We start from the raw sequence: 27225 nt of genomic DNA, 5'->3' as shown, positions 1-27225 counted from the left end.
CCTGCACCAACCCCTTTCCCCTTGCATTGAGCCTTTGGGTTCCAGAGACCGGCAGGTATTAGGTGACAGTCTCTAGGAAGCAGGCAGAAGAGTAGATCCAGGGTCAGGCTGAGGTTGAAGGAAGACAGCAGGCAAGGATAATGAGAGTACAGGCTATGGTCAGTGGCAGGCAGCAGGCAGGGATATTGAGATTCCAGGCTAAGGTCAATTAACACTAATCTGTCCAAGGGTAGGAATGTGGAAGCTGGAGAGGCTGGAGAGATGAAGGCAAGCTGAGAAGACGAAAGCAAGGCTGTGCAAGGCTAAGGAGATGAAGACAAGGCTGGATGAGGCTGAAGACATAAAGACAAGGCTGAACGAGATTGAAGAGATGAAAACAGGCTGGACAAGGCTGAAGACACGAAGGTAGGCTGAACTGAGGAGACGAAGAACATAGCAACTCTCCCTACCTGGAAGGTAGTTGACCTGTTGCTGAGGCACCATTGTGTTGCACGGCTGGGGTTTAAATATGTTACGGGACCTGGCCGTGCCTCGGTCCCTCCTACCTCGGGGCCGGCCCGGCCTGCACGGACTCCTCTTCTGCCCGGTAGGCCCGACCAGCATCCTGCCTCAGCTCTCCCTGTGCGAGGGAGATGCGCTTGGCCTCGCCCCCTAGGCACGTGCACGCCCGGGGGCTGAAGCCTTAAAGGGGCCAGCGTGGGAAATACGAAGAGGATGCCCCGGATGATGTCAGACACTGCAGGGTATTTAAACCCCGCAGCTTGACTAGGACGGGGCCTTGCAACGAGGTTCACTCTTTGGAGGATCTAGTTGTGTTTCCTGCTTCCTGGTTCCTGACTACTTGCGACGTCTGACTTCTGGCTCCTGACCTTGCTTCGTTCTTTGACTCTGAATCCAGCTTCCACCCCTGGTTTTGGCTTCGGACTTCTGGTTTCTGACCCAGGCTTCGTTCTTCGACTCCGACTTCAGCTTCCCCTTTGTCCACAGGTATCCAGTTCTTATTGGCCTGGAAGATTCTCCTAAGTCCCAGCGGCTCGGGCTCTCACAGGGGGAGCTGTGGGCTTCCGAGGGTGAAGACTCTTCTAGCCTCCTGAGCCTTGCCGTCCTCATCTTCCATCTCTTCGGCCGCTTCCTGGATCCTTGGTCCCACCTAAGTCCAAGAGATCCGGGTCCCTATGGGCTCCTCCTGGGGGGACCTCGGACTTCCAGTGATGAAGCCTTCTTTGGAGTCTGTCTTCAGCGCCGCCTCCTGGCTGCGATGCTCACTGTGGATCTCCACAGCGCAACACCTGCAGTCACAACCGGCTCAAGGGTCCATGATCCTAACAAAATACCAGGCCATGTGATATTATCTCAGGATGCCAGCAAGCACTGTTCCCGCTGTGGGGGGTTCTTAGGTCAGTGTGCATCCTGTGCATGTGCCTAGAGGAAGGACCCGGCGATTGATGGCAGTGATATCCAGCCACGAAGAGAGAGGCATCTGCGGGGCTGGTAGTGCTCAGTAAGAGAACCAGCTCGTGGGGTAGTCCATGAGCCAGCAAACCTAACAGTACCCCCTCTTGGATCCGAGGCTTAGGTTTTGAGGGGAATTGTCTGTGGAACTCCTTTACCAGAAGTGGTGCCTTGAGGTTGGTGGCAGATTCCCAGTGGTCCAAAATGCTTCCAGTCAATGAGGTACTCTAGCTTATTGTGTTGCCTCTGGGAATCTAAGATCTCCTGTAATTCAAACTGTGTGTCTTCTTCAGCGGACACATCCATAGGTGTGGGAGGCTTTCTGGAGAGCCAAGAAAGGATTAGTAGGTTTTAGCAATGAAATGTGAAATACATTATGGATTCTTAGTGTAATGGGAAGTTTTAGCTGGTATGTCATGGGCCCCACTTGACGCTGAATGGGGTATAGTCCAATGAATTGGGGTGCCAGGCAGAGCAAGGGGACTCAAAGGCTAAGTGCTGAGTGCTTAGTCATACAAGATCCCCCACCTTGAATTGTGGCACTGGTCAACATCAGGTGTCTGCGTACTTCTTGGCCAGAGTAGCCGCTTGTGAGATTTCCAGTAGTTGTATGGTGTGAGGCCAAAGGTTGTGGCGTTAGTCAGCACTAAGATAGGATGCGGGGCAATCCACTGTGAGAGGCAGAGGAAGCGGCATTTGTGGATGTTTCCCATATACAACCTGAAACAGAGAGGAACCGGTGGCACTGCTGACGTCGTTGTTGTGCGAAAATTCTGCCCTAAGTAGCAGGATGGCCCGCCGTCTTGCCTGCTGTTGACATACAGCTGGAGGAAGGTCTTGAGGACATGATTGACCCTTTCGGTCTGCTCGCTGTCCTGGGAATGATAGGCTGTGATGAAATCATGAGAGATGTCAAGCTCACGGCAGAGAGCTTTCCAGTCGCGGGCAGTAAATTGAATGCCTCTGTCAGATAGGCTGTGGGATGGTAGGCTGTGTAATCAGAAGACATATTGGATGAAGAGGCGGGCCAGTTTAGGAGCCAAGGGTAGCCAAGCGAGGGGCACAAAATGAGCCTTTTTAGAAAATCTATCCACTGTTACCTATTTCACAATGGAACCATATGAGAGAGGGAGATCCACAATGAAGTCTGTAGATATGTGGATCCAGGGTTCTCTGGGGGTTGGCAATGGCTGTAACAGTCCCCAGGGTCAGGCATGAACAGCTTTATTCTGTGCACAGATAGTACAGGAGTCCATGTAGTCCTTAACATCTTTCTCGAACTGGGGCCACTAAGAGTGGCGTTGGAAGAGGTCAAGCATTCGGGATACACTAGGATGTCCTGCCATGCGGGAGTCATGCGCCCACTTCAACACTTTTTCCCAGATTCTCTCGGGGACAACTGTCTTCCCGGGAGGAACCATAGTAGTGGAAACAAGGATGATCTTTGCAGAATCAATGTTATGTCTAGGGGCATCTGTTATATCTTCAGTTAATAAGGAGTGGAATAATGCATCTTCCCATAGATTTTTTGCAGTCAGTTGATAGTGGAGTTCGAATTCAAATTGAGAAAAGGGACCAGCAAGCCTGCCTAGAGTTGAGTTGTTGAATTTACTGAAGATACACAAGTTTCTTATGGTCCATGTAGATGGTAGTCTTATGTTGAGTCTCTTTTAGGAGGCATAACTGGGCAATCTCTGGATTTGGCCTGGAGATTCTAGAATTCTGAACAAATTGCCGGGTCTCCAGGCCAACATCCAAAAACTCTGGGTGCCCTGCTGCATAAGTCTGGAAGGAAAAATGGCTGGAGCAGCACATATCCAAAGGAGCAGGAGTGTCAGCACTCGTGCTGCAGGAGGATGATGAGATGTGCAAGGCCTCGCAGCAAGAGTGCGACGAGCAGGAGCATAGTGTCCTACCTCTCCACCTTGCGAGGAAAAAGAAACTGAAGACGCAAGAAGAGCAACAGCATTGGGCCGCGCACAGGAAATAAGGACAGCACAAGCCTGATGCTGCAGAAGAGGGGGGAAGTGGCACATTTGTCTTGTGAGCCTGAGGAAAGAGGCAGCTTCTGTGGCTAAATGGGGATCAAGGTGAGAAGAAAGAATGAGTATGCATGTATATGTATGAGAGTGCATGTATGTATGGAAGAGAGAGAGAAGTGAATAAGCGTGTATATGTGAGTGTGTGTGTGTGTGTGTGTGTGTGTATAAGAGCGCATGTGGAAGAGGGAGAGAAGTGAATGAATGTGTGTGGAAAATGGGGAAGAGTGAGTATGCATGTGTATGACAGTGCATGTATGTATGTGGAAGAGGGAGAGAAGTGAATGAGTGTGCGTGTGTGTCGAAAAGGAAGAAGAGTTAGTGTGCATCTGTGTGATAAAGTGCATGTATTAGTGTGGAACAGGAAGGGAAGTGAATAAGTGTGTGGAAAAGGGAGAAGAGTGAGTGTGCATTTGAGTGTGAGAGTACATGAATGTGCATGGAAGAGGGAAATAAATGAATTAGTGTGCATGTGTGTATGTGTATGTGGAAAAGGGAGAAGAATAAATGTGCATGTGTGTGAGTGTATGTGTGTGGAAGAGGAAGAGAAGTGTGTGTGTGAGAATGAACTTATATGTGTGTGAGTGTGAGTGAATATGTGAGTGTGCTAGCGTGTGAGATAGAAAGTTTGTGCACATGCTGCTACGAGGCCCCCTCCTCCCCTGTTACCCCATGATGATCTCAGGGTGACAAGAAATCAAAAGTTCCCAGCCACTCCTCAAGAGCCAACTTGACTTGAAGGAGTTCTCTGTCTCCAATTGTATAATTCCTCTCTTCAGGGGAGAATTTCTTGGAGAAAAATGAGCATGAGAGAAGTGTCCCTTCTGTACGGTGTTGACTGAGGACAGCCCCAACCCCAAGGGAAGAGGCATCTATTTCGAGCACAAAGGGAATAGTGGGATATGGATGTCACAGACATGGCCCTTGTAAGAAGGATTGCTTCAAGGTCTGAAAAACCTTGACGGCCTCTGGGGATCCAATTTCTGCTCTCCACATCCTTGTATGTTAGGGTGGTCAGAGGCACTGCCAGGGAGGAGTAATTTGGGATGAACTGCCAATAGTAGTTTGCAAAGTCCAGAAATCATTTCAGGGTTTGGAGACTGACAGGTTGGGGCCTGTCCAAGATAACCTTCTGTTTTGCTGGTACTAGAAATGATATACCATATGAAGGGTAGTTGTTCTTGCTCAAAGAGGCATTTTTTAACTTGGCATACAGATGATGTTCATGCAGACACAGGAGTACCTGTTTTACATGTAGCCTGTATGAGGTCAGCGATTTGGAGAATATAAGCATGTCTTCCAAATAGATCACAAAAGGTCATGAAAGATGTCATTCACCATTTTTTGGAAGACTGCTGGGACTCTGCAGAGGCCAAAGGGCATTACTAAGTATTCATAGTGCCCATCCCTGATATTAAAAGTGGTTTTCCACTCATCTCCTTGTTTAATATGCATGAGATTTTAAATCCCTCTGAAATCGGGTTTGTGAAAATCTGGGCTCCTTGGAGGCAATCAGTTTGGATATAAATGGTAGAGGGCACTGGAATGGCGTTTTGCCCATGTAGTCTATACAGGGTCATAGTGATCCATCCTTTTTTGCCACAAAGAAGAAGCCCACTCTGGCAAGGGAAGAAGAAGGTGGATGAAATCTTTTGCAAGATTTTCCTGAATATACTAGCTCATGGCCTTGGTCTCTGGCTTCGAGAGGGGATATACCCTTCCTCGCGAAGGTTCTTTACCAGGGAGGAGCTCGATTCCACAATCATAGGAACGGTGGGGGAGTAATGTCTCTGCCTTCTGCTTGGAAATACATTCAGAAACTCGGCATATGGAAGAGGAAGTCCCATCTGGGCAACTACAAGTATCAGACAGGCTAGAGGAGTGACAGAGGCCAGGCAAGTAGAAGAACAGGACGGACCCCACTCGGCCAATTCCAGCGAAGACTATTGCTGGTGGGCTGGTGTTTTTGAAACCAGGGAAGTCCCAGAATTATAGGATTAAATTCTTGAGGGATAACATAGAAAGTGATAGCCTCGGAATGCAGAAGACCTGCATTGAGCGTCATGGGAATAGTACTTTCCATGAGTTGCCCCAGGACGGGGGTCTCTATAAACTGAGGAGATTGTAAGAGATTGTCTCAGGGAACTATGGGTATATCATGATGTAAAAACAAGGCTTGGTCGATGAAGTTCCCCTCTGTGGTATAATCCAGAAATGCTTCTGAGAATATGTGGATTTGACCCAAGGAAATGGTCACAGAAATGATGATTTGAGGAGAGGGTGATGTCCGGCCTAGGGTTGCTTTCCCCTGTTTCTCAGGTGTAGTTGGTAATAAGGTGCCTGTGACATGCACAATCAAGCACAGACCCAACTGTCTTCTGCGTAACTTTTCCTTAAGGGGCAGATGGCTGTGGCCCACTGCATGGGTTGCTCTGCTGGCTTGACCTCAGGATCCTGGATTGTAGGTGGAGAAGGTGGATGCTGAAAGTCAGGTGCTAGGATGATAAGCCACTGAGCCTTATTTTCTCAGGACCTCTCCTGGAATCTTCTGTCAAGATGCCCTGCTAAGGTGATAAGGTTATCCAATGACGTGGGGACGTCCTGTGCTGCGAGCTCATCCTTGATTTGGCCTGCAAGACCTTGAAGGAAGATGGCCATGAGGCTATCCTATCCTCACCCCAGTTTAACTCTGAGGTGAGGATTCAGAAATCTATAGCGTACTCTGTGAGAGTTCGGGAGCCTTGGCGAATTTGTAACATCTCCGCTGCCAGAGCAGTGTCTCTTTCCGATTTGTTGAATATGAAGCAGAATTTGTATAAAGAAAGCCAGAGAGGTTCTGGAGCATGGGATCATCTCGCTCCCAAAGGGGAGAGGCCCAGGCCAGTGAATACCATCGAAGAGGGGAGGATGTACGTGATTTTAGCATGATCATCTGGGAACAGGCCGGCCTGCAATTGGAAGTGCATATGGCATAGGTTAACAAAGCCAAGGCACTGCTTAGGGTCTTCCATGTAACGCGGGGGTGCCAGGAACTCAAGACTGCTATGGCAGGTGCAGGCAAGCACCAGTGTAGGGGGAGTCACAAGCACCGGCACTGCGGCTGGCTTCAAGGCATTCATCCTGATAACCAATCTTTCCAGGGCAGCGGTGACCTGGTTAAATACCTGCTGTTGTTTCTGCAGTCATTGAGCCAAGCCTGGTATTGCTTGGAGTAAGGACAAGGCCACTTGGTCCAGGGCCATAGAAAATTGTTAGGATTGTGAATCACTGTGTTGGGGTGAGGTTGAAACAACCTATAGGGAAGGCCCTGTGGATCCTCACCACAGCTGGTGGAGCAGTCAGTGCAGAGACTGAACTGGAACATGACTTGTATTAACCCCTTTCCCTTCTAGTTAAGCCTTTGGGTTCCGGGGACAGGCAGAACTTAGGTGGCAGTCTCTGGGAAGCAGGCAGAAGAGTAGATCTGGGGTCAGGCTGAGGTTGAAGGCAGGCAGAAAGCAAGGATAATGAGAGTCCAGGCTATGGTCAGTGGCAGGCAGAGGGAGGGATATTGAGAGTCCAGGCTAAGGTCAATTATCATTAATCCATCTGAGGGTAGGAATGTGGTAGCTGAAGAGGCTGGAGAGAAGAAGACAAGGCTGGAGGAGGCGAAGACAAGCTGAGAAGATGAAGACAAGGTGGGGCAAGACTAAGAAAACAAAGACAAAGCTGGACAAAGCTGAAGACATGAAGACAAGGTTGTTCGAAGCTGAAAAGATGAAGATGGGGCTGGACGCTGCTGAAGACACAAAGGCAGGCTGGACTAAGGAGATGAAGAACGTTAACAACTCTCCCAACCTGGAAGGTTGTCTTCCTGTTGCTAAAGCACTGCTATATTATATGGCCAGGGTTTAAATTCTCAGCCGTGTGACATCATCTGAGGGTGCCAGCAAGCACTGTTCCTGTTGTGGGGCCTTATTAGGTTGGCACATGCTATCTGTTCGCACCTAGATGGAGGCCCCAGAAGTTGATGGCAGCACCGTCTGGCCGCAAAGAGAGAGATATTAGTGGAGCTGGTGGCACTGAGTAAGTAAGCCGGCTTATGAGGGCAGCCAGCAAGCATAACAGGTTTAAAGTCTTATGTCCGACGTTTCATGTTTTTTCATTCTGACTCCGCCCTTTATGTCTCAAAACGCCTGATACCCTGGTACTCCCATCTCATACTGTCCATTCCTCAAAGAAAATTCTTCTATTCCTCCCTCCTCCTTCAGCTATCAGGCTTGAGGTACAAGAGAGTCATCATTTAGTTATAATGCCCCAGCCCTCTGGAATGCCCTCTCCTTAGACATCCGTACAGAGTTAAATTATATGAAATTCTGGTAGGCTGTGAAAACTTGGCTCTTCAGTCAGGCTTTTGACTGTTAACCCTCTTTTTTAATTCAGGCTTTTTAATACCTTCATTGAACCTTAATTATGAATTATTGTTTTGTTGTTTTATTGTTTGCCTTTGTTTGCATCCTGAAATTGATTTTATGTATTTTTTTTGTAAACTGTCTGGATAAATCCTTTACAGGCTGTATATTAAATCTAATAAATAATAATAATAACAACCTGAACCTCACTGAAATGTTGAGATTTTGAATGTATAGTCTCACCGGTTACTACAATTAAGAAGTACTGATCCTCATTTGAGCTTGGAGGTGAAGGAGAGAGGAAGAGACAGTAACCCACTGAGGATGATGGAGTTCCCAGTGACAGGAAGAGGTGATGATGGCAGAGAAAGAAGAAGGCCCCATCGGTAGCTTTATGCCAGGAACCTCCCCCAGCAATATCAAGCAGAAGCACCTTGAAAACCTGTTCTCCAAGTACAAGCCAAAGCATATTCTGAGAGCGGGGACTGAAATAAAATGCCATGCCTTCATTGATTTTGAGGATTCAGAGACATTGCAGTTGGCCATAAAACAATTGCACAATACAATGTATGAAGGCTGACATTTGGTAGTGTGCAGGTCACATTATAGTAGAAAAAATGAAATTTCCTGTAGGCACATAAACCTGGAGCAGTCTAAAGACATTGGTGTTGACTTTGAAGAGCCATCTGACGGCATCAGTATAAACAATCATTTATAAATAAGATGAATATCCTGGGAGAAGAGCTGGAGACAATTTTTGCATCTGTTGGACAGTTAAAAAGAAATGGGTGAACTGGACTTATTACTTTAGGATGCTGTTCTGGGTTCAGACTGAGACTAGGAGATTAGGAAATCTGTTAAAACATTTTTATTTTCTGAGGCATTTTAAATTTGAATAGTTATTTTAATCATGATGTACATTGTTTATGTTATTGCATTTTTTGTATGTCGGAGACATCGCTGGCGGCGAAAGGTAAGGACCCTTATCGCCGCCAGTTTCGCGCCAAATAACTACACCTTTTATGGTGTAGTTATTCGGTGCGAAAGCCAGCAGCCAGCGCACCGCAGTGGTGCGATGGCTGCCGGCTTTCGCAGGCCCGCCCCCACTTCGCCCCCCTGCCGCCCCGGTACCGCGAGAATAGTGAATAGTGAATCCAGGCCAATGTTAGGTTCCATATTAGGAGCTACCACCCAAGAAAGAGATCTAGGAGTCATAGTGGATAACACATTGAAATCATCGGTTCAGTGTGCTGCGGCAGTCAAAAAAGCAAACAGAATGTTGAGAATTATTAGAAAGGGAATGGTGAATACAACGGAAAATGTCATAATGCCTCTGTATCGCTCCATGGTGAGACTGCACCTTGAATACTGTAAACAATTCTGGTCGACACATCTCAAAGGAGTGGAGGAGTAGCCTAGTGGTTAGAGGAGTGGTCTACGTACCAGGAGATCAGCGTTCAAATACTGCTGCCACTCCTTGTAACCTTGGGCAAATCACTTTACCCTCCATTGCCTCAGGTACTAACTTAAATTGAAAGCCCTCTGGGGATAGGGAAATACCTACAGTACCTGAGTGTAATCCACTTTGAAGTGCTGAAAAAAAGTGTGAAAAGCGGAATATAAATCCAAATTAAAAGTTGTGATAGAGAAGGGTGACCAAAATGATAAATGGGATGGAAGAGCTCCCCTTGAGGAAAGACTAAAGAGGTTAGAACTGTTCAGCTTGGAGAAGAGATGGCTGAGGAGGGTTAGGATAGACCTGTTTAAAATCAGGAGAGGTCTAAAATGTGAATTGGTTATTTACTCTTTTGGATAATAGAAGGACTAGGTGGCACTCCATGAAGTTAGCATGTGGCACATTTAAAACTAATTGGAGAAAGTTCTTTTTCACTCAATGCACAATTAAACTCTGGAATTTGTTGCCAAGGGATGTGGTTAGTGTAGTTAGTGTAGCTGGGTTTAAAAAAGGATTGGATAAGTTCTTGGAGAAGTCCATTACTTGCTATTAATTAAGTTGACTTAGAAAATAGCCACTGCTATTACAAGCATCAGTAGCATGGAATAGACTTAGTGTTTGGGTACTTGCCAGGTTCTTATGGCCTGGATTGGCCACTGTTGGAAACAGGATGCTGGCTTGATAGACCCTTGGTCTGATCCAGTATGCAATGTTCTTATGTTGTAACAATGCCCGGTGGACGTCCAAAAGTCTCAGATCCAGATTAAAAAAGGCCAGAAGTTTCACCGTCTGATTAACATGGAAAGCCAATACTACCTTAGGCAGAAAGGAAGCCACTGTGCTTAACGACACCCCTGCCTCCGAAATCTGCAAAAACAGGCCCCATCAGGATAACACCTGTAGTTCTGAAATACTCCTTGCTGAACAAATTGCCACCAGAAAAACCACCTTAAATGTTAAGTCCTTCAAAGTCACTCTCCTCAGAGGCTCAAAAGGAGGCACACATAAGCAGTAAGCATCAAATTCAAATTTCAAGATGGACATTGCTTCCTCCTGGGTGGTCGTAAGTTCTTTGCCCGACGAAGAAAGCGTACAACATCAGGATGCATGGACGGGAATAACCTTGTACTTTACCATGAAGACAACCAAGGGCTGCTACCTGTACCCTCAGAGAATTAAAGTTCAAACCTTTTACCAAACCCTCCTGCAGGAATGTCAAAATATGCGCCACTGTAGCTTGCAATGCCTGCACATCTTGACCTATACACCAGGACTGAAAGATCTTCCAGATCCACACGTAAGATATAGACAAGGAAGTCCATCTAGCCTGTAGTAAGGTAGTAATACCTATTCTGGGTAACCCCACCGTCTTAATTGGCGTTCTCTCAAAGCCAGGCTGCAAGATAGAAGTGAGCCACCTGTTCCAAAAATATGGGTCCCTGATGGAGAAGATTCTCTAGATGGCTGAACCTCAGGGGCCCATCTATGGTCATGTTGATGAGATCCGTGAACCAAGGACAGCACAGCCATCCAGAGCCATTTGCTTTCTCTTACTTTTTTTTTTTTTTACTCAGATTGAAGGTTTTGCACTATCTGCCATCTGCTGAAGACAGAAAAATACCAAGGGACTACAGGTGGAACTCTACGTTATATAGCAGTTTCAATAAAGCTTTATCTGCCCCATCTGCTGGCTAGCAGAGGTACAAAACCCAGGAGTCTGGCCTGATTTGGGTATGTACAGGGAATGCCTATTGCCCAAACAGATTCTAAAAATTAACAGTAAAGGTTCTATGTATTAATTATGGATAAATTTTCCACACGTAGGAAATATGTACCAACAAAGTAACAGAATTAGGAATCATCTTTATCCAATGGATTTATATAAGAACATAAGAATTGCCATACTGGGTCAGACAAGGGTCCATCAAGCCCAGTATCCTGTTTCCAGCAGTGGCCAATCCAAGTCACATGTACCTGGCATGTGCCCAAACTTTAAATAAATCTCAAGCTACTATTGCTTAATAATTAATAGCAGTTTATGGAGTTTTCCACTAGGAACTTATCCAAACCTTTTTTAAACCCAGCTACACTAACTGCTGTAACCATAACCGCTGGTAATGAATTCCAGAACTTAACTATGCACTGAGTGAAAAAGAATTTCCTTCAATTTGTTTTAAATGAGCTACTTAATAACTTCATGGAGTGCATCCTCCGATTTACATTAACATGTTTTATTTAATTATTTATTTAGTGCTTTTATATACGGTTAATCTGTAATTCATTCTTAACAATTTACAGAAAAATTAAAACATGGTCATAAAACAGTAAATTATAAAACAAATTCTTTGTTTTTTATTGTGATATTGTATTGAACTTGATCAAGTCCTTTCATGATTTTCTAGACCTCTATCATATCCCCCCTCAGTTGTCTTTTCTCCAAACTGAACAGCTCTATAACTTCTTTAGCCTTACCTCATAGGGCAGCCGTTTCATGCCCCTTATCATTTTGGCCACCCTTCTCTGCACTTTCTCCAGTGCACCTATATCTTTTTTGAGATGCGGTGACCAGAATTACACACAGTATTAAAGATGCGGTCTCACCATGGAGCGATACAGAGGCATTATGATATCCATCATTTTATTTGCCATTCCCTTCTTAATAATTCCTAACATTCTGTTTTCTTATTTAATCGCCACAGCTGTATTGAAGCTGTATTGCTACATACTGCAGGAAAACATCAAGACATGTTACAGTAAAAATAGTCAGAACTGTAATCAGTCTTTGGAACATGACTTTCTGTTTTCATAGCCCTAAACCTCCCTAACCTCGGGATTTTCCCTTGAGACTGACGAATTATTAATCCAGCTCATAGTGTTAAATTCTGTCATATCAATCTCAGAGAACCTGGGATCTTGACTAAAGCAGAGCACTGCTTATAATATACTCATTGTCTGCATGTGTCAAATGTTTCTACCTAGATACACTGACTATAGAAAGTCTACACCCCCTTCCAAAATGGTTGCCTTGTAGCCTGGAAGTAAAATGCATTAAAACTGTGTTTGTTCCATATATCCACACATCATAATCACAATGGCCAAGTGAAAATTATATTCCAGAATTCCTTAGAAATAAAGCAGAAATAAAAACATGGAATAGCTTGGTTGGTAAGTGTCCATTCCTATTGTACTTCTGTAATAATCTTAAATACTTAAAGGTCTGGTGTAACCAATCACCTTCAAAAGCACACTCTAAGTGGTAGATTTTCAAAGGGTTACATGCGTATCTTACGCACATGTGTGTACCCTCTTGCGCGCGCCGAGCCCAGATTTTATAACATGCGCGCGGCAGCGGGCGCATGTTATAAAATCGGGCGTAGATTTGTTCACGCCGGGTTGCACGAACAAATCTACGCCCATGCGTATCTTTTAAGATCTGGCCCTAAGTGAATTGTTCCATCTGTGTTAAATTGTACTGATTCACCTGATGCAGGATAAATTCAGCCATTCCTGTTGGGTCTCTCTGCTATATTTCTAAGCAAAGACCTAATCTTGAGCACCAAAGAGCAGACAAAAGAACTCTGGGACAAAGTTGTGGAAAGGCACAAATCTGGGGAGGGTATAAAACAATTGTAAAGTTCTTGAATATCAAGACAATTAATAAGTCAAGACAATAAGAAGCAGAAGGTGCATGGCACCACCAAGATATTGCCTCGATCAAGCCTTCCCATTTACTCAACGACCGAACAAGGAGGAAACTGATCAGGGAGGCAACTAAGAAACCAATGGCAGTTTTGAAAGAGCTACAGGCTTCCATGACCAAGACTGTTCAGAGAAAGTATGTATGTAACAACAATAACCCAAGCACTCCACAAATCAGGCATGAATGGTAAGGTGGCAAGAAGGAAGCCACTAGTCAAGGAAGCCCACTTCAATCTCATTTCAAGGGATACTGTAACCATGTGGAAAACTAAAAATAAAATATAACATTTTGGCCTGAATGCAAAACGTTATGTTTGGCATAAACCGAACACAGCACATCACCCAGAGAACACCATCCCTACTATGAAGCATAATGGTGGAAGCATCATGTTAAGAGGATATTTCTCACTGGTGGAGCCAAGGGGCACTTGTCAGAAAAGAAGGAGCAAGTAAAAAGAGAAAAATACAGAAAAATACAAGAGAAAAATACAGAAAAGTCATTGAAGAAAACCTGCAGCCCTGCAAGACAGCTGAAACTGGGATGGAAGTTCACCTTTCAGCATGACAATGACCCGAAGCGCACAGCCAATGCTATCATGTTAAGAGGATATTTCTCACTGGTGGAGCCAAGGAGCACTTGTCAGAAAAGAAGGGGCAAGCGAAAAGAGAAAAATACGAGAAAAATATAGAAATGTCATTGAGGAAAACCTGCTGCCCTGCAAGGCAGCTGAAACTAGGATAGAAGTTCACCTTTCAGCATGACAATGATCCGAAGTGCACAGCCACTGTTATTCTGGAGTGGCAAAGAAACAGAAAGCCAAATGTCCTGGAGTAGCCCAGTAAGAGCTCCGACCTTAGTCCAATCAAAAATCTGTAGCATGACTTGAAGATTCCTGTCCATCAACACTTCCCAATGAACCTGACAGAGCTTGAACAATTTTGTAGAGAAGAGTGGTCTTTTATTGATAAATCTGGGTATGAAGAGTTGGTGGCAATCTAGGCCAACAAACTCCCAGCTGTAATCACTGCCAAAGGTGCTTCCACCAAGTAGAAATTGAGGGGAGTGGAGATTTATCCAATTGTTGGATTTCACTTTTGTTTTTGGATATGTACATTCTTTGTTCCCCAGTAAAGGAAAATTAGTTCTTACCTGTTAATTTTCATTCCTGTAGTACCACGGATCAGTCCAGACTGTGGGTTGAGCCTCCTTTCCAGCAGGTGGAGACAGAGTAAAACTGAAAGGATATCCTATCTGAGGACAGAGCCTATCCTGTAACCCTTCAGTATAACAAATGTCAAAGCAGAAAATAACAAAACCAGAGTAGGATCAAGCAAGTAACCATAAAGCTCAATGGAGCAGATGTAGAACAATGTAATAGATATGTTATGACTAACCGCTCTTGCATATACTTGGTGCTGGGTAACAAAGGCTTCCGGTGTATTTGCTCAGTATTCATGCACAAAAAAGATGTGTGGAAATCTACAAATCTGCAAGAGAAACAAGCTTTGAGAGGACAGAAAAAAAGACAAACAGGGAAGGGCGTCTGGACTGATCCGTGGTACTACAGGAAAGAAAATTAACAGGTAAGAACTAATTTTCCTTTCCCTGTACGTACCCGGATCAGTCCAGACTGTGGGATGTACCAAAGCTTCCCTAAACCGGGTGGGACCGAGACAGTCCTGCTCGAAGCACTTGTAGCCCAAAAGAACCAAGAAGCGGAGCTTGCACATCCGGATGGTAGTGTCGAGCAAAAGTATGCAAGGACGTCCAAGTGGCGGCACTGCAAATCTCCTGCGGAGAGACCGATTGACTGTCCGCCCAGGAAGTAGTTTGAGAACGCAGTGAATGAGTCATAAGGCCCTCGGGAACCGCCCGTCCTCGACAAAGAGAGGTTGAGGAGATCGCTTCCTTCAACCACCGCGTGATAGTGGTCTTAGAAGCCGGCGTACCCCAAATGGGCCCACTCCAGAGGACAAAAGATGAACCAAGACCCGAAAGCCATGGGTAACCTGGAGATAGCGAAGTAGAACTCGTATAGTATCAAGTTTATGGAAATCGTCCCCAGACGCAGGGGAAAACTCAGGGAGTTCTGCCAATAGGTTGACATGGAGGTTAGAAGAACCTTCACTAAGAAGGAAGGGCCCGTCACAAGGGATACCCCGGAATCGGAAAATTGCAAAACAAAAGGTTCACGACAGGACAGTGCGTGGATCACCGAGATCCGAAGAGCAGAAGAGATAGAGACCAGAAAGACAGTCTTAAGCGTAAGAGCTTTCAAGGTAGAGCGACGGAGAGGTTCGAACAGAGCCGCACAGAGGGCCCGAAGGATCAGACAAACTCCCCGACGGGCAAGCGGCCGAGAAGGTGGACGTAGATGCTTGACGCCCTTCAAGCACCAATCACATCTGGGTGGCCCGTTCAGTGATGACATTCTACCCAACCCAAGAGAGAGCCGAGAGGGGAGAAGATCTTCTTGGGGAAGAGAGGACTAACGAGATCGGGGCGGAGAGCATTGAGATACCCGACTCCGCACAAACAGCATCAAACACGTTCCAGATACGCGCGTACGCCAGGGAAGTCGACTGTTTCCAGGCCCGCAACAAGGTGAAGATGACCTCCTCCTAATAGCCCTTGTGCCTTAGGCGTCATCTTTCAAAAATCAGGCTGCTAGACAGGAGCGATCGGCCTGGTCGAAAAATACAGGTCCTTGACGAAGGAGCCGAGGAAAATGGCATAGCCGTAGAGGTCCGTCCGGCGGTAGGTTGAGAAAACCCACGAATCACAGCCTGCGCAGCCACTCTGGTGCTACCAGAACCACAGGACCCCGGTGGAGTTCCATTCTTCTGAGAACTTTCCCGACCAGGGGCCACGGGGGAGGGAACACGTACAGAAGGACGTTCGCCGGCCAAGGAGAGCCAAAGCATCTACGCCCTCCGAGCCGTGTTCCCTCCAGCGGCGGAAGAACCAATTTGCCTTGGCATTGCAAAGGGTCGCCATGAGGCCCAGGTGGTGGGGGACCACCTGTCGACGATGAGATTCATGGCTGCGTCAGAGAGTTCCCATTCCCCGGAATCGAGCAACTGACGACTGAGAAAATCGGCCTGAACATTCCCCTTGCCCACAATGTGGGAGGCCGCCGGGCACTGTAGATGTCGCTCTGCTCAGGCAAAGAGACGGCTGGTTTCCAGGGCCATCAGTGGACTGCGGGCGCCTCCTTGGCGATTGACAAGCCACAGTGGAGGAGCTGTCAGACAAGACCCGTATCGCCTTGCCACGGATGAGGGGGAGAAACTCCAGAAGAGCTAGGAACATCGCCCGAGCCTCCAACCGAATGATGTGCCAGCGAGACTGAGCTGCCGGTCAGATCCCCTGGGCGTACTGGGAGAAGCAGACCGCACCCCAGCCCGAGAGACTGGCGTCCGTGGTTACTATCGTCCACTGAGGGACTCGGAGAGGCTTTCCCTGTAGCAAATGAGGAAGGGAAAGCCACTACAAGTCGGCGTCGGTAAGGCCCAAAAAACAGGAGGACTGTGTGAAACTGTTCCGACACTGTCTGTCAACGGGACAGCAAAGCTTTCTGGAACGGTAGCATATGAGCAAAAGCCCAAGGGACAAGGTCGATGGCAGAAGCCAAGGGGCCTGAGACCTGCAGGCAGACACAGGCCGCCGGAGAAGGCAGCAAGAGCCGACTCTGAAACCGGCCGATCAACTCGAGAGCCCGCGCACGAGGCAAGAAGACCTTGCCCACCCGGTTGTCGAGGTGGGCTCCCAGGAATCCTAACTCCTGGGAGGACTGAAGGTAGCTCTTGGAGAAATTCCGTATGCACCCGAGAGATGCGAGGAGAGGTAACACGCGATCCACCGCCTGCCGGCAACAGCCTCCGCCTTAGCCTTGACGAGCCAGACGTCCCGACAGGGGTGAACAAGGATCCCTTTCCGGCGGAGAGCTGCTGTCACCACCACCATGACTTTGGTGAAGGCGCGAGGTGAAGTCGCGAGACCAAAGGGAAGCGCCCTGAACTGGAAGTCCCGGTGGAGGATGTGAACGCGAAGAGACTACGGTAGCCGTGATGAATTGGAATATGGAAACAAGCCTCTGTCAAAGCAAGTGAGGCGAGGAACTCTCCAGGGCTAAATGGCACGAGGACCACTCGCAGAGTTTTCATGTGGAAAGCGGGATCGTAAGTACCCGGTTGACTCTTGTGAGGTCTAAGATCGGACAAAGACCCATCCTGTTAGGGAACGACGAAGTAAATAGAATACTGGCCTGCGGCAAGTTTGCTGTCTGGAACCGGGACCACCACGCCCAGACGCAGGGGCCAGGCAGGGGTTTGCTCCACCGCTTGCCGCTGGGACCGACCGCACGGGGAAATAGAAAAAGGATCTCGAGAATCTCGAGCAAAGCGAAGGCGTACCCGTCTCTGAGGACGTCGAGGACCCACTGGTCCGACATGAATTTGACCCATGCCACGAAAAACAGGGAGAGTCGACCGCCTAGGAAGGGGACAGAGGAAAGAGTCAAGTGAACTTCATTGTGTGGCAGGCATAAGGATGGAGCGCGTGGGCTGGCCCTCACGAAAGGGATGGCGCCCACGGGAAGGCTGCGACCAAGACTGCAAGCAAGACGGAAAAACCCCCTGAGGAGTCACCCTGCCCGTGTGGGGTATACCATCTGTGGTCCAAATAACGTGGACAAGAGGGTGTAAAGTAACGGGATGGTTCTGGACGGTCCTTCGGAAGCCTATGGACCTTACTTTCCCCCAAGGAATCCATAGTTTCTCAAGGCCCTTGCCAAGGAGCAGCTTACCTTTGAACAGCAACGTGCCCAACCGGGCTTTGGAGGACGGATCGGCCGACCAATGGCGCAGCCAGAAGAGCCGTTTGGCAGACCTTGCCGTAGCCATCGCTTTTGCCTGGACGTGGAGAAGGTCGTAAGCGCAGCCTCTGCCCACGGGGGGTCCCGGGTGCAGAGCAACTTTGAATCCACCTGAGACCTGCCCGCAGCATGAGACTGCTGCAAATTGGCGCATGCACCCCCAGCGCCAGGACATCAAAAATGCGCATCACATGATCCTTGAGCATGCGGACCTGTGTGGCTTTAAAAGCCGGGAAACCCTCCTGTATTGTGATCGCATAAGTAGTCCCCGGAGGGAATATTGTCTTTTGGTTTTTTTGGTTTTTTTTTTTTTTTAAATCTAAGCATACCTCCGGGAGGGGGAGCTTATCTAGTGCACGGCCCGCTTAGAGTCCCGTCTCAGGAGCGTTCCATTCCCGCAGGCGCTACAACTTGTGCGTGGGATGAGAGGGGAAGGCGATTTCCGGATCCCTGATTCCCGCCAGGACCGGGTCCATATCCTTGGGCAAAGAGGCCTTAAGGGGTGGAAGAGTATCCTCCGCATCCGGATTAGCGGCAGGATCCAGGGGTACTGGATCCACTGGGAGGTCGGGGGAGGGGCACTCCCGGGACCACCCGCGCCCCAAGAGACCCCGGGGACTCCGCAGCCGGTCTAACCGTCAATGGCGCGGAGCGATGAAAAATTATTTTTTTTTGCTGGGGGGGGGGGGGGGGGGGGGGGGGCTTCCTCCTCCTCCTGCAGGCTAGCTAAATAAAATCTTCGCAGGAGGAGGGCAAAATCAGATACAAAACGAGCCCTGGAAGTCCCGGAGAGGCAAGAGGGTGACAGAAAACCCATCCTGGGGGGCCAGGGGGCTGAAATTGGGGGGTAGCTGCAAAAAAATTGGCCCCCCAGCCCCAGGGAGCTCCGAAAACGGAGCCAACAAAAAATCCAAAATGGCCACCTTTCCCGGGTTTTCCCAGCCTGGCCAAGCTCTGAGGAGTTGATCCCTGGGCTAAATTTGCCAGCCCTGCCGAGGAGGGACCTACCCCACCCGGCAGGGAGGCAGAGAAGAGGTCCCCTCGCAAAAAAAAACATGAAGGGGCTGGCAGAGAAGAGGCAGGCAGGCTGCCTGCCCGCAGCAAAGAGAGAGCCGCTCTGAAGAAAAAAAGGCTGCAGAGAAAAAGTTTGATTGACAGCCTGGAGGCCCGGAGTGAAGCAGGGGGGAAACCTGCTGACTCCTGCCTGTCTGGCTGCCGGTTCAACCCAGGTGGGGGAGAAAGACACAGAATATTGGTCTGCTGCTGTAGTTAAGTATTAAAAGCACTGGGAGCACTTTTTTTTTTTTTTGGTAAATAAACTGAGCACAGCAGCGTAACATTAAGACCCTTCAGCAGCCAGAGGGGGGGGGGGGGGGGGGAGACGAGCCCTGGACAGACTCGGTCCCCACACCTGGAAGCGGTAACGGATAGGCTATGCACTGCACAAGGGGCAAAGCCCCCCTGAGTCCGGCAAGAGCCAGGAGACAGAACCATCTCCTGAAGAAAAAATTCACAACTTCCTGACTAAACTTTTTAACTTTATTTTAACAGGAAGAAAACAACTACAAAATCCCTAAGGAATAAGTACTTGCTTGATCCCAGAAGGAAGGAAGAGAAAGAAGGCTGACTAGCCTAGATCAGGAGACTGAAGGGAGACGTGCTGCACCTGCTGAAGACAGACAAATACTGAAGGGTTACAGGATAGGCTCTGTCCTCATATAGGATATCCTTTCAGTTTTAGTCTGTCTCCACCTGCTGGAAAGGAGGCTCAACCCACAGTCTGGACTGATCCGGGTACTTACAGGGAAAGCATTTTTGACCCTGAAAATTCTGGAGTGTGGTGTTTTGGTAAGTGGAAAAAACACTTCATTTAAATGCACATACTGCAAGTCTGATGCACTCACACAACAAAATGTGAAAAATGTTCAAGGGATGCAGACTTTTGCTAGCCAATGCAGAAAGGAAAGGGCCTCAGTATACTCACTGTACTGAACACATGTTATTTTTCTAACTAGATATTGGATATTAAGGGATCTCAGTCTACTCACTGTGCTGCACGCTTGCAATGTTTCTATCTAAACAGGAGTGGAGGAACCTGAACAGAGCAGAAGTTACAATAAAAGGGCAAAGGAATTCTAAAAAATAACAGTAAAAGTTCTATGTATTAATTAACCTTCAATCTTGCGGTCCCTGACCCCCACTACCTACTGGCAGCAGCTCCAGCACAGCACTCTCTCCTACCAGTAGCAGCAGCTCCAGCACAGTTGTTCCCTTGTACCAGTGGCAGTGGCTCCAGCATAGCGGTCACTTGTCCAAGCAGCAGTGGCAGCATAGCACTCACTCCTATCAGCTGCAGCAGCTCCAGCACAGCGCTCCCTTCTTTGGCAGTAATGGCTCTTTCTTCCCTCACCTCTGTCCAGCAACCTCATCCCTTTGCCATCTGCCCATAGTGCCCAGCATCCTCTATGTCTCTCTCCCCACTCAGCATCTCTTCTTCCCCCACCCCCAACCCCCAGGATCTTCCTCTCTCTCCTCCACTCCCTGCCCAGCACACCAGCATCACACCAATCTTTGCCCACTTTTCTAAGTACCTAGCACCCTCTCTCTACACCCACTACCCACTCAAGAACTCTCATTTCCATCCCACCACCCCAGCTAACTCTCTCTCTTCTCTCCCTCACTCACTCAGCACCTTCTCTCTCTCTCTGTCTCCATTTCCTATCCTCTCAGCAAAAACTCAGTCTTCCACATACCCCATCCCTTCACCCACCAAACTCTCTCTCCACCTCTTTTATCTTTATCTTTATTTAAAATGTATTAATTGCTTTCATACTAAGTACTAAACAATGTACAATTAAGAAAATACATAAAGGTTCAAAAACACTATAAAACAGAACATCTGAAAACTATGTATCAAAACAAATACATTTTACAGATATTACCTTGCAGGAGCATAAACTAAGCTGAACGGAATCACGAGTAAGCCTGTTTAAAAGAAATGTTTTCAGCATAGTTGTGAAGGTTTTTATACAGTCTGCCAGCTGCAACGCCTCAGGTAAAGAGTTCCAAAACATAAGGGCGGCGATGGAAAAGGCGCAGTTTCTTGTATTAACAAGGCGGGCATGTTGCATAGATGGTACATCTAGGAGTCCCCTCTGAGATGATCTCAATTGACTTGCAAGGCAGTAAACGCATAGTAGGGCATAGCACCAGGGAGACTCCATAGAATTTATTAGCTTGAAAGCTGTTAAGCCAGTCTTGTACTGAACACGTTGACATAGAGGAAGCCAATGGAGGTCAATGAGAACTGACGAACTATGTTCCTCATGCTTACTTCCTGAAATTAGGCCTGCAGCTGAGTTTAGTAACAACTGCAAAGGCTTGATGGTCACTGCTGGAAGGCCCAAACAGATTGAATTACAGTAGTCCACCATAGGCAGAATGGAAGCTTAAACTACAGTACAAAAATCAGCTTTGTCCATGAGATGTCTTAATCTGCACTAAATTTGAAATGTGTAAAACCAGATTTAATAATAGATTTAACATGTGGATGGAAGGAACGATGAGGGTCTATCAAAACCCTGAGATTTTTTTTATACTGAAGCATAAGGAAAATGTGGTATCGTCGATAATTAAAGATGTATGATGGATTTTAGAATGTGGTCTCTGGATTAACACAAACTGGGTCTTCGCAAAGTTTAAGGCTAGGTATTGAAAAAAAAATGCCATTTTCTAATTGTCATCAGGCAGATTTTCACCACTTTGACTGTAGCTGACCTAGACAGTAGGACAAGCACAAAAAACTGTGTACCATCTGCGTAAAGTTTATATCCATCGCAAATGCCAGCAGAGATTTTGCAAAGAGGAGCTAAGTAAACATTAAACAGCATAGATGATAAAGCTGAGACTTTAGCATCTATGACTATCACCAGTCACCCAAAATCCTTCTCTTCAACCTTCACACTTGCCAAGCATCTTCTCTCTCTCCACTCCCCATACCTATCTAGCATTAAATTTCTCTCTCTCTCTCTCCCCTCCTAATCATGACAGCTCCAGATCTCCTCCCGTTTTCGGCCACGGATAGGAGGTGGTCCATCATCAGGCCCAAGGGCCTTCTGGTCATTGGTAGGATGGGCTGTAGCAGCAGTCCCTAAAGGGTTTTCAGATGCTGGCAAAACGGACTCCTCCATCAGTCCTGGGGGTAACCTATACTTTTTGGCCGCTGGCAAGATGAGGTCCCAGGGATCTGTTCTTAATTTGGTCGCTAGAGGGGTGGGATCCAACAATGACCTAATGTCGGCACTGTGTAGCCTGGGGCTATTTTCTTTGTACATACCTGCATTGGTAGCTAGAGCAGGTTTGAGGTTGATGGGAAGATGGATGGTGTGGCATTCTCTCTGGCTACAGTTCTGAGTGGTCTGCTGTTCTTTCTTTAAGTCCAGGCTACAGCAAGGAAGAGCACTGCTGATGGCTCCCGCCCATGATCCTCCATGTGCCGTAGCTTCAGGGGAGCTGCTGTTGTGGAAAGCAGCAAGCTGAAGAAGACAGGAGTAGCCAGGGTCTACAGGCCCAAAAGTAGCAATAAATCCAAAAGAGATGGATGGGTTGTGGCTTCACTGTCGGGAGGGTGGTAGAAGCACTTGCAACAGCATCTGCCACCTCTCTGCTCTGAGGAAACTGCAGCATCAACATAGCGAACCCAGAATTTCTAGGCACTGCAGAACAGAGTTAGTATGTGAGGTTAAAGAAGCTGGAGGAGGCAATTTTCAGAAGTGTACTAAGTCTGTTCACTTTTAAAACTTGGAAAGAGGTCCAGGATTTTACCATCCTTAAAATTCTGGCACTCTAGGCAATTGCTTAGTTCATCTGATGGAACAGCTGGCCCTAGTGCTCCCACCTCTGCCATCTGCCTCTCTGCACTCCATACAAAGGAGGTCCTGACCTCCTATAATGCTCTCTCCTGCTTGTTAATTTGGCCGGCCGTGGGCTTGTCTCACGGCCAGCCGCTCTCACCTCTCCCAGTTGAAGTTTTCCTCAACGGCACGGCAAAGACACAGCAGGCCACAGCGCGGGCCCAGCCATGCTGGAGATGCCCCTCCATGCAAGGGGCAGTCCTAGGTGTGCACCATGACCAGATTTAAAGGGCCCATGGAAGGAAAACCTCTGCGGCGCCCATCCATGACATCAGCAGGGTGCGTTTTTTAAAACCCAGACCTGGCTATCATCAGACGCCTCAGCAACAGGTCATTCTCCCCGACTAGTTGACTCCTTGACTCCTGACTCTTCGCCTTTCATCCTCACATCGTCTCTTCGGCTTGGACATAGGATTGTTCCTGACTTCACCCTTTTCTTGGATTGACTCCTAACTGACCTCGGACTTCCTCTGGACTTCGCTAATCTTCCGCCTGCTTGCCTTCAACATTGCTGCTTGCCACCTGCCTCAACCTCAGGGTATGTCTTTGACTCCACCTACCACCTATCCAACCTTAGCCCTTACAGACCACTCTTCTTGCTGATCTCCAGCTTTCATCGGATTCTTCGCTGTCCAGAGACCTGCTCCTAAGTCTGGCTGGCCTTGGCACCAAGGGCTCAACCTGTGAGGATAGCGACTGGTATTGGCGAAGGTCTCATTGGGTCTTTGCTCCAGCCAGGTCCGCCTGCCGACGGTGAGAACCCGCAGGGCTCTTCCCTGCAGGTGGTTCCAACCTTGCCTCGACCTAAGAGTCCACTACCACAACACTGCTGTTCTATGGACGGTGTAATGTCAGCAGCAATGCTTAAATGTGTGTCGGGATGAACATGGAATTTCATGGCCTTCAAAAAAATAAGGGTTAAATAAAAGAAATGCCTGCAATCCTGCAAACCCTTATATAATTTTAACTTTAGGGGTAGATATTCAAAGCTGGTCATGTAAGTAACTAATTTATGATATATATTCAGGACAGCGAAGCCGCTGAATATATATGTATATATACGCACTTTATTTATTTATTTTATTTTATTTGCAGCTTTTATATGCCAACATTCGTTTAGTAACATCACATTGGTTTACAATTAAAATAACGAGTAGCAACAGTGCTTTATAATTGAATTGAACTAGAAAGAGTAATAACAAAGCAAAAACGAGGCTAATTACAACTACAGAAAAGTTGAAAGCATAAGAAAGTACACGCTAGTTAAGTCAGAGATTAAGCAGCAAAGCAAATGCATTTAAGAAAGGTGGTAAAAGAAAGGTCATAGTACAGAGAAAAATAATATATGTTACAAAGGTGAGCAGATGATTGCTGCTATAGCGGTTATTTATTTATTTATTTTCTTTTATATACCGACATTCGATCGAGATATCACATCGGTTTACAGGTAACTGAGAGAAAAGGGCGAGGTCCGCCCTATTTTACATTATAACATGATAACAATTGTAACATGGTAACAATTATAACAAATATACATGGAAAAAATAAAATTATAGCATAAAGCATATATACATTATGACTTGGTGACAGTATAATTTAGGTATCAGAATTGATTTAAGGGAGGCATGGGATGGGTGGGGGGGGGAGAGGTCAGGGGGGGGAAAGGGGTGTGTGGGTAGGTCATGGAAGGGCGGAAAGGAGGGTGAGATGCATGCGGGGGAGGGAGTGATGCGATCGGGCAGGTTAAGGGTCAGGGGGGAAGGCTTTTATAAACAGCCATGTTTTGAGATGTTTTTTAAAGACTTGCGATGAGGGTTCATTTCTGAGATGGGGGGGGAGGGAGTTCCATAGGGTAGGGCCTGCTATTGATATGGCTCGTTTGCGGGTTGCGTTGAGGTGTGCAGTTTTGAGATTGGGGACGGAGAGAAGGCCAGTGTTGGTAGACCTGAGGCTTCTTTGTGTGGGGTATGGGTGTATTGCGGTGTTTAGCCAGTTCATTTTGTTGTTGTTTATTTTTTTGTGTATGAGGAAGATTATTAAGGCCTTGCTAAAGAAATGAAGGCTGAGAGGAGGGACAGGGGGGAAATGTCCATTGCTGTTGTGAGGTTGCAAGAACATTAGGTAAAAGCTTGTAAGAAAAGCCATGTTGACTAATCCGGCCATGTTGACTAGTTGATTAGTCAACCCAGCTAAGTTTAGACCTGCTCTATAGCACGACTAAACTTTTCCATCTACTTATAACTCTGAATATCGATAATTAGCTGTATAACTTAGCCATATATGGGACTTAAACAATTAAGCGATGGCTGATGAACAGAGGCGCATATTCAGCAGCCGCTGCTTAGCCACATATTTCCCAGTTATCTTGCTAAATAGCACTGAATGTGCCCATGAGGTTTTTTCACAAGAATGAAAGCAAAAGTATACGTATACCTTTGCTTTCATTATTGCCCCCTGAAAACTTACCCACAGAGAACTACTCCTGCTTTCTCCATGGGTAATTTTTCCATTGGAAACATATGGGGCCTGATACTCAGCGCTGGTTTTTTAAGTAACTTAGCCGGATATGACTAATCCAGCAAAGTTACAATGTGTATTCAGCAACACAGCAAAGCCGCTGAATATATGCGTATATATATGCACTTAGCCGGATAAGTCTACCTGGCTAAGTTTAGACCTGCTCCATGGGGCACGTAAATTTATGTGGCTAACTCCGAATAGCAGCAGTTAGCCATATAAGTTATAGAGCTAACTTGCTCTGTCCCCAATCCGCTCAGTACACACCTACCTTTTGTGCATGTAACTTTTAGCCACATAAGGAACTTATATGTGGCTAAAAACGTATAACCCCCCAAGTTCTTTTCTCCTTGTTTTAATGTAACTTTTGCTTCTTGTTAAATGGTTTGTTTTACAGTTATCACCCATTGTTCCATGTAAACCGATGTGATATGATACTTATCATGAATGTCGGTATAGAAAAGAGTTAAATAATAAATAAATAACTAAATAACTAAATATATGGCCAAGCAGCAGCAACTGAAAGGACACCGGCGGCCTCTACTTAGCCGCATAAGTCCCACTTATCCAGCTAAATAGCGCTGAATGCACTTTGAATATCGGGCCCATGTAGTTTTAATTACACAAAACTACACGCGCTGTTCCATTTCCTGCCCCCTTGACACCTCTTACTTAACAAGTTGTGCAAAATTCCCTGCATTGTAGAATAACCCAGGTAATTGTGCCTGCATTGAGAGTGGGCAATAAACAAAGACCCAGTTTTCACAGGCAAATCACTATTTTACCTGCAAAAATGCCTTTGATTATTGCCTTCAGTATTGGGAAGGTTTGAATGTGGGAGTTCTCACAGCAATGATTATGTACATGTTGTTAATATCTATATTACAATTGGAATATTATAATCCAACAGTGCCCTCTGGTGCCTCTGAATGATACTCAGATACTCGTTTCAGGTTTTCATATTTTTCTACAGGCTAGGAAACCCATCACTAAGGTTTCAGCTCCTCCCTTTCCTTGCCATTTCCTGCTTTTTAAGAAAATAAAGCAAAAAAAAAAAAAAAAGGAATTTTGTTTTATTTTATAAAACTGCAGTCACTGGCTCCAGCCCTCCTCCCACCCGAAAAACACCAGTGTTAGTGCCCAGAAAATGTAACTATTGAAGCCTCCCCAGACCTTCCCCTATCCAACCCCCCCCCCCCCCCCAATACCTTCGGCCCCATTTTACCCCATCCATGGGGTCTAGCCATTCGAATGGGCGGCAGCAGCAATCCCCAATCACTCCTGACCCGCAGGGTTGGTATATAAAAATAGTGCCGTGAGCCCTGCCATGGCATCATTTCTTTGTATGGCAGTGCAAGAAAAATCACATGCGCCACAGTCCTCCTATAACTCTGAAACTGATAGTAAAGACTCTACCTACCAATTCCATACTTATTCTTATAATAATCCTTTGTAAATTCATCACAGTCGCACAACAGTATCTTCCTCCCCCAGGCATTGATCACAGCTCCAATTCTGAAGTCGCAGTCCTTGTAGAACTCTTGGTGCAAAGCTCCAGTCTAGAGAAAGAAGCATTGCCAAAAGGAAACATGTCACGCTTATGCCCTGAGAAGTTTTTATTGTTGTAGTAGCAGCACAAAACATGCCGCAGAAGACATAACGTGGCTACTTTTCACACTAAATTTCACATGAAAGGGGGATTGGGGATGTGGGTAGGGTTGCCAACTCACCCCAGATCAATTGACCAGGTGGATGCAGTCAGAGAGACTGATGTAAAGTCACTGCTCCTGAGGTCTGTACAGGAAGCCACCAAATGCTCATACATGTAAAAAAGGAAAATCTATTGCAGCCTCTGCATCCCACAGGGCTGCACTAAAATGC

At 46.8% G+C, this 27225-nt stretch overlaps 1 protein-coding gene across 1 annotated transcript in view; it reads right to left on the bottom strand.

Annotated features, from left to right (window-relative positions):
- Positions 1-27225, bottom strand: part of EFHC2 (EF-hand domain containing 2) — a 161244-nt gene that overhangs the window by 36263 nt on the left and 97756 nt on the right. The window contains exon 7 of the mRNA XM_029603120.1: positions 26765-26903. Coding sequence (XP_029458980.1) covers positions 26765-26903 — 139 coding nt within the window. The remainder of the gene's footprint in view (positions 1-26764; positions 26904-27225) is intronic.

Source organism: Rhinatrema bivittatum, chromosome 5, assembly GCF_901001135.1.
Source record: "Rhinatrema bivittatum chromosome 5, aRhiBiv1.1, whole genome shotgun sequence".
In the NCBI taxonomy this organism is placed as follows: domain Eukaryota; kingdom Metazoa; phylum Chordata; class Amphibia; order Gymnophiona; family Rhinatrematidae; genus Rhinatrema; species Rhinatrema bivittatum.
The sequence above is the reverse complement of the archived record's forward strand: the minus strand, read 5'-3'. Positions and strand labels throughout refer to the sequence as shown.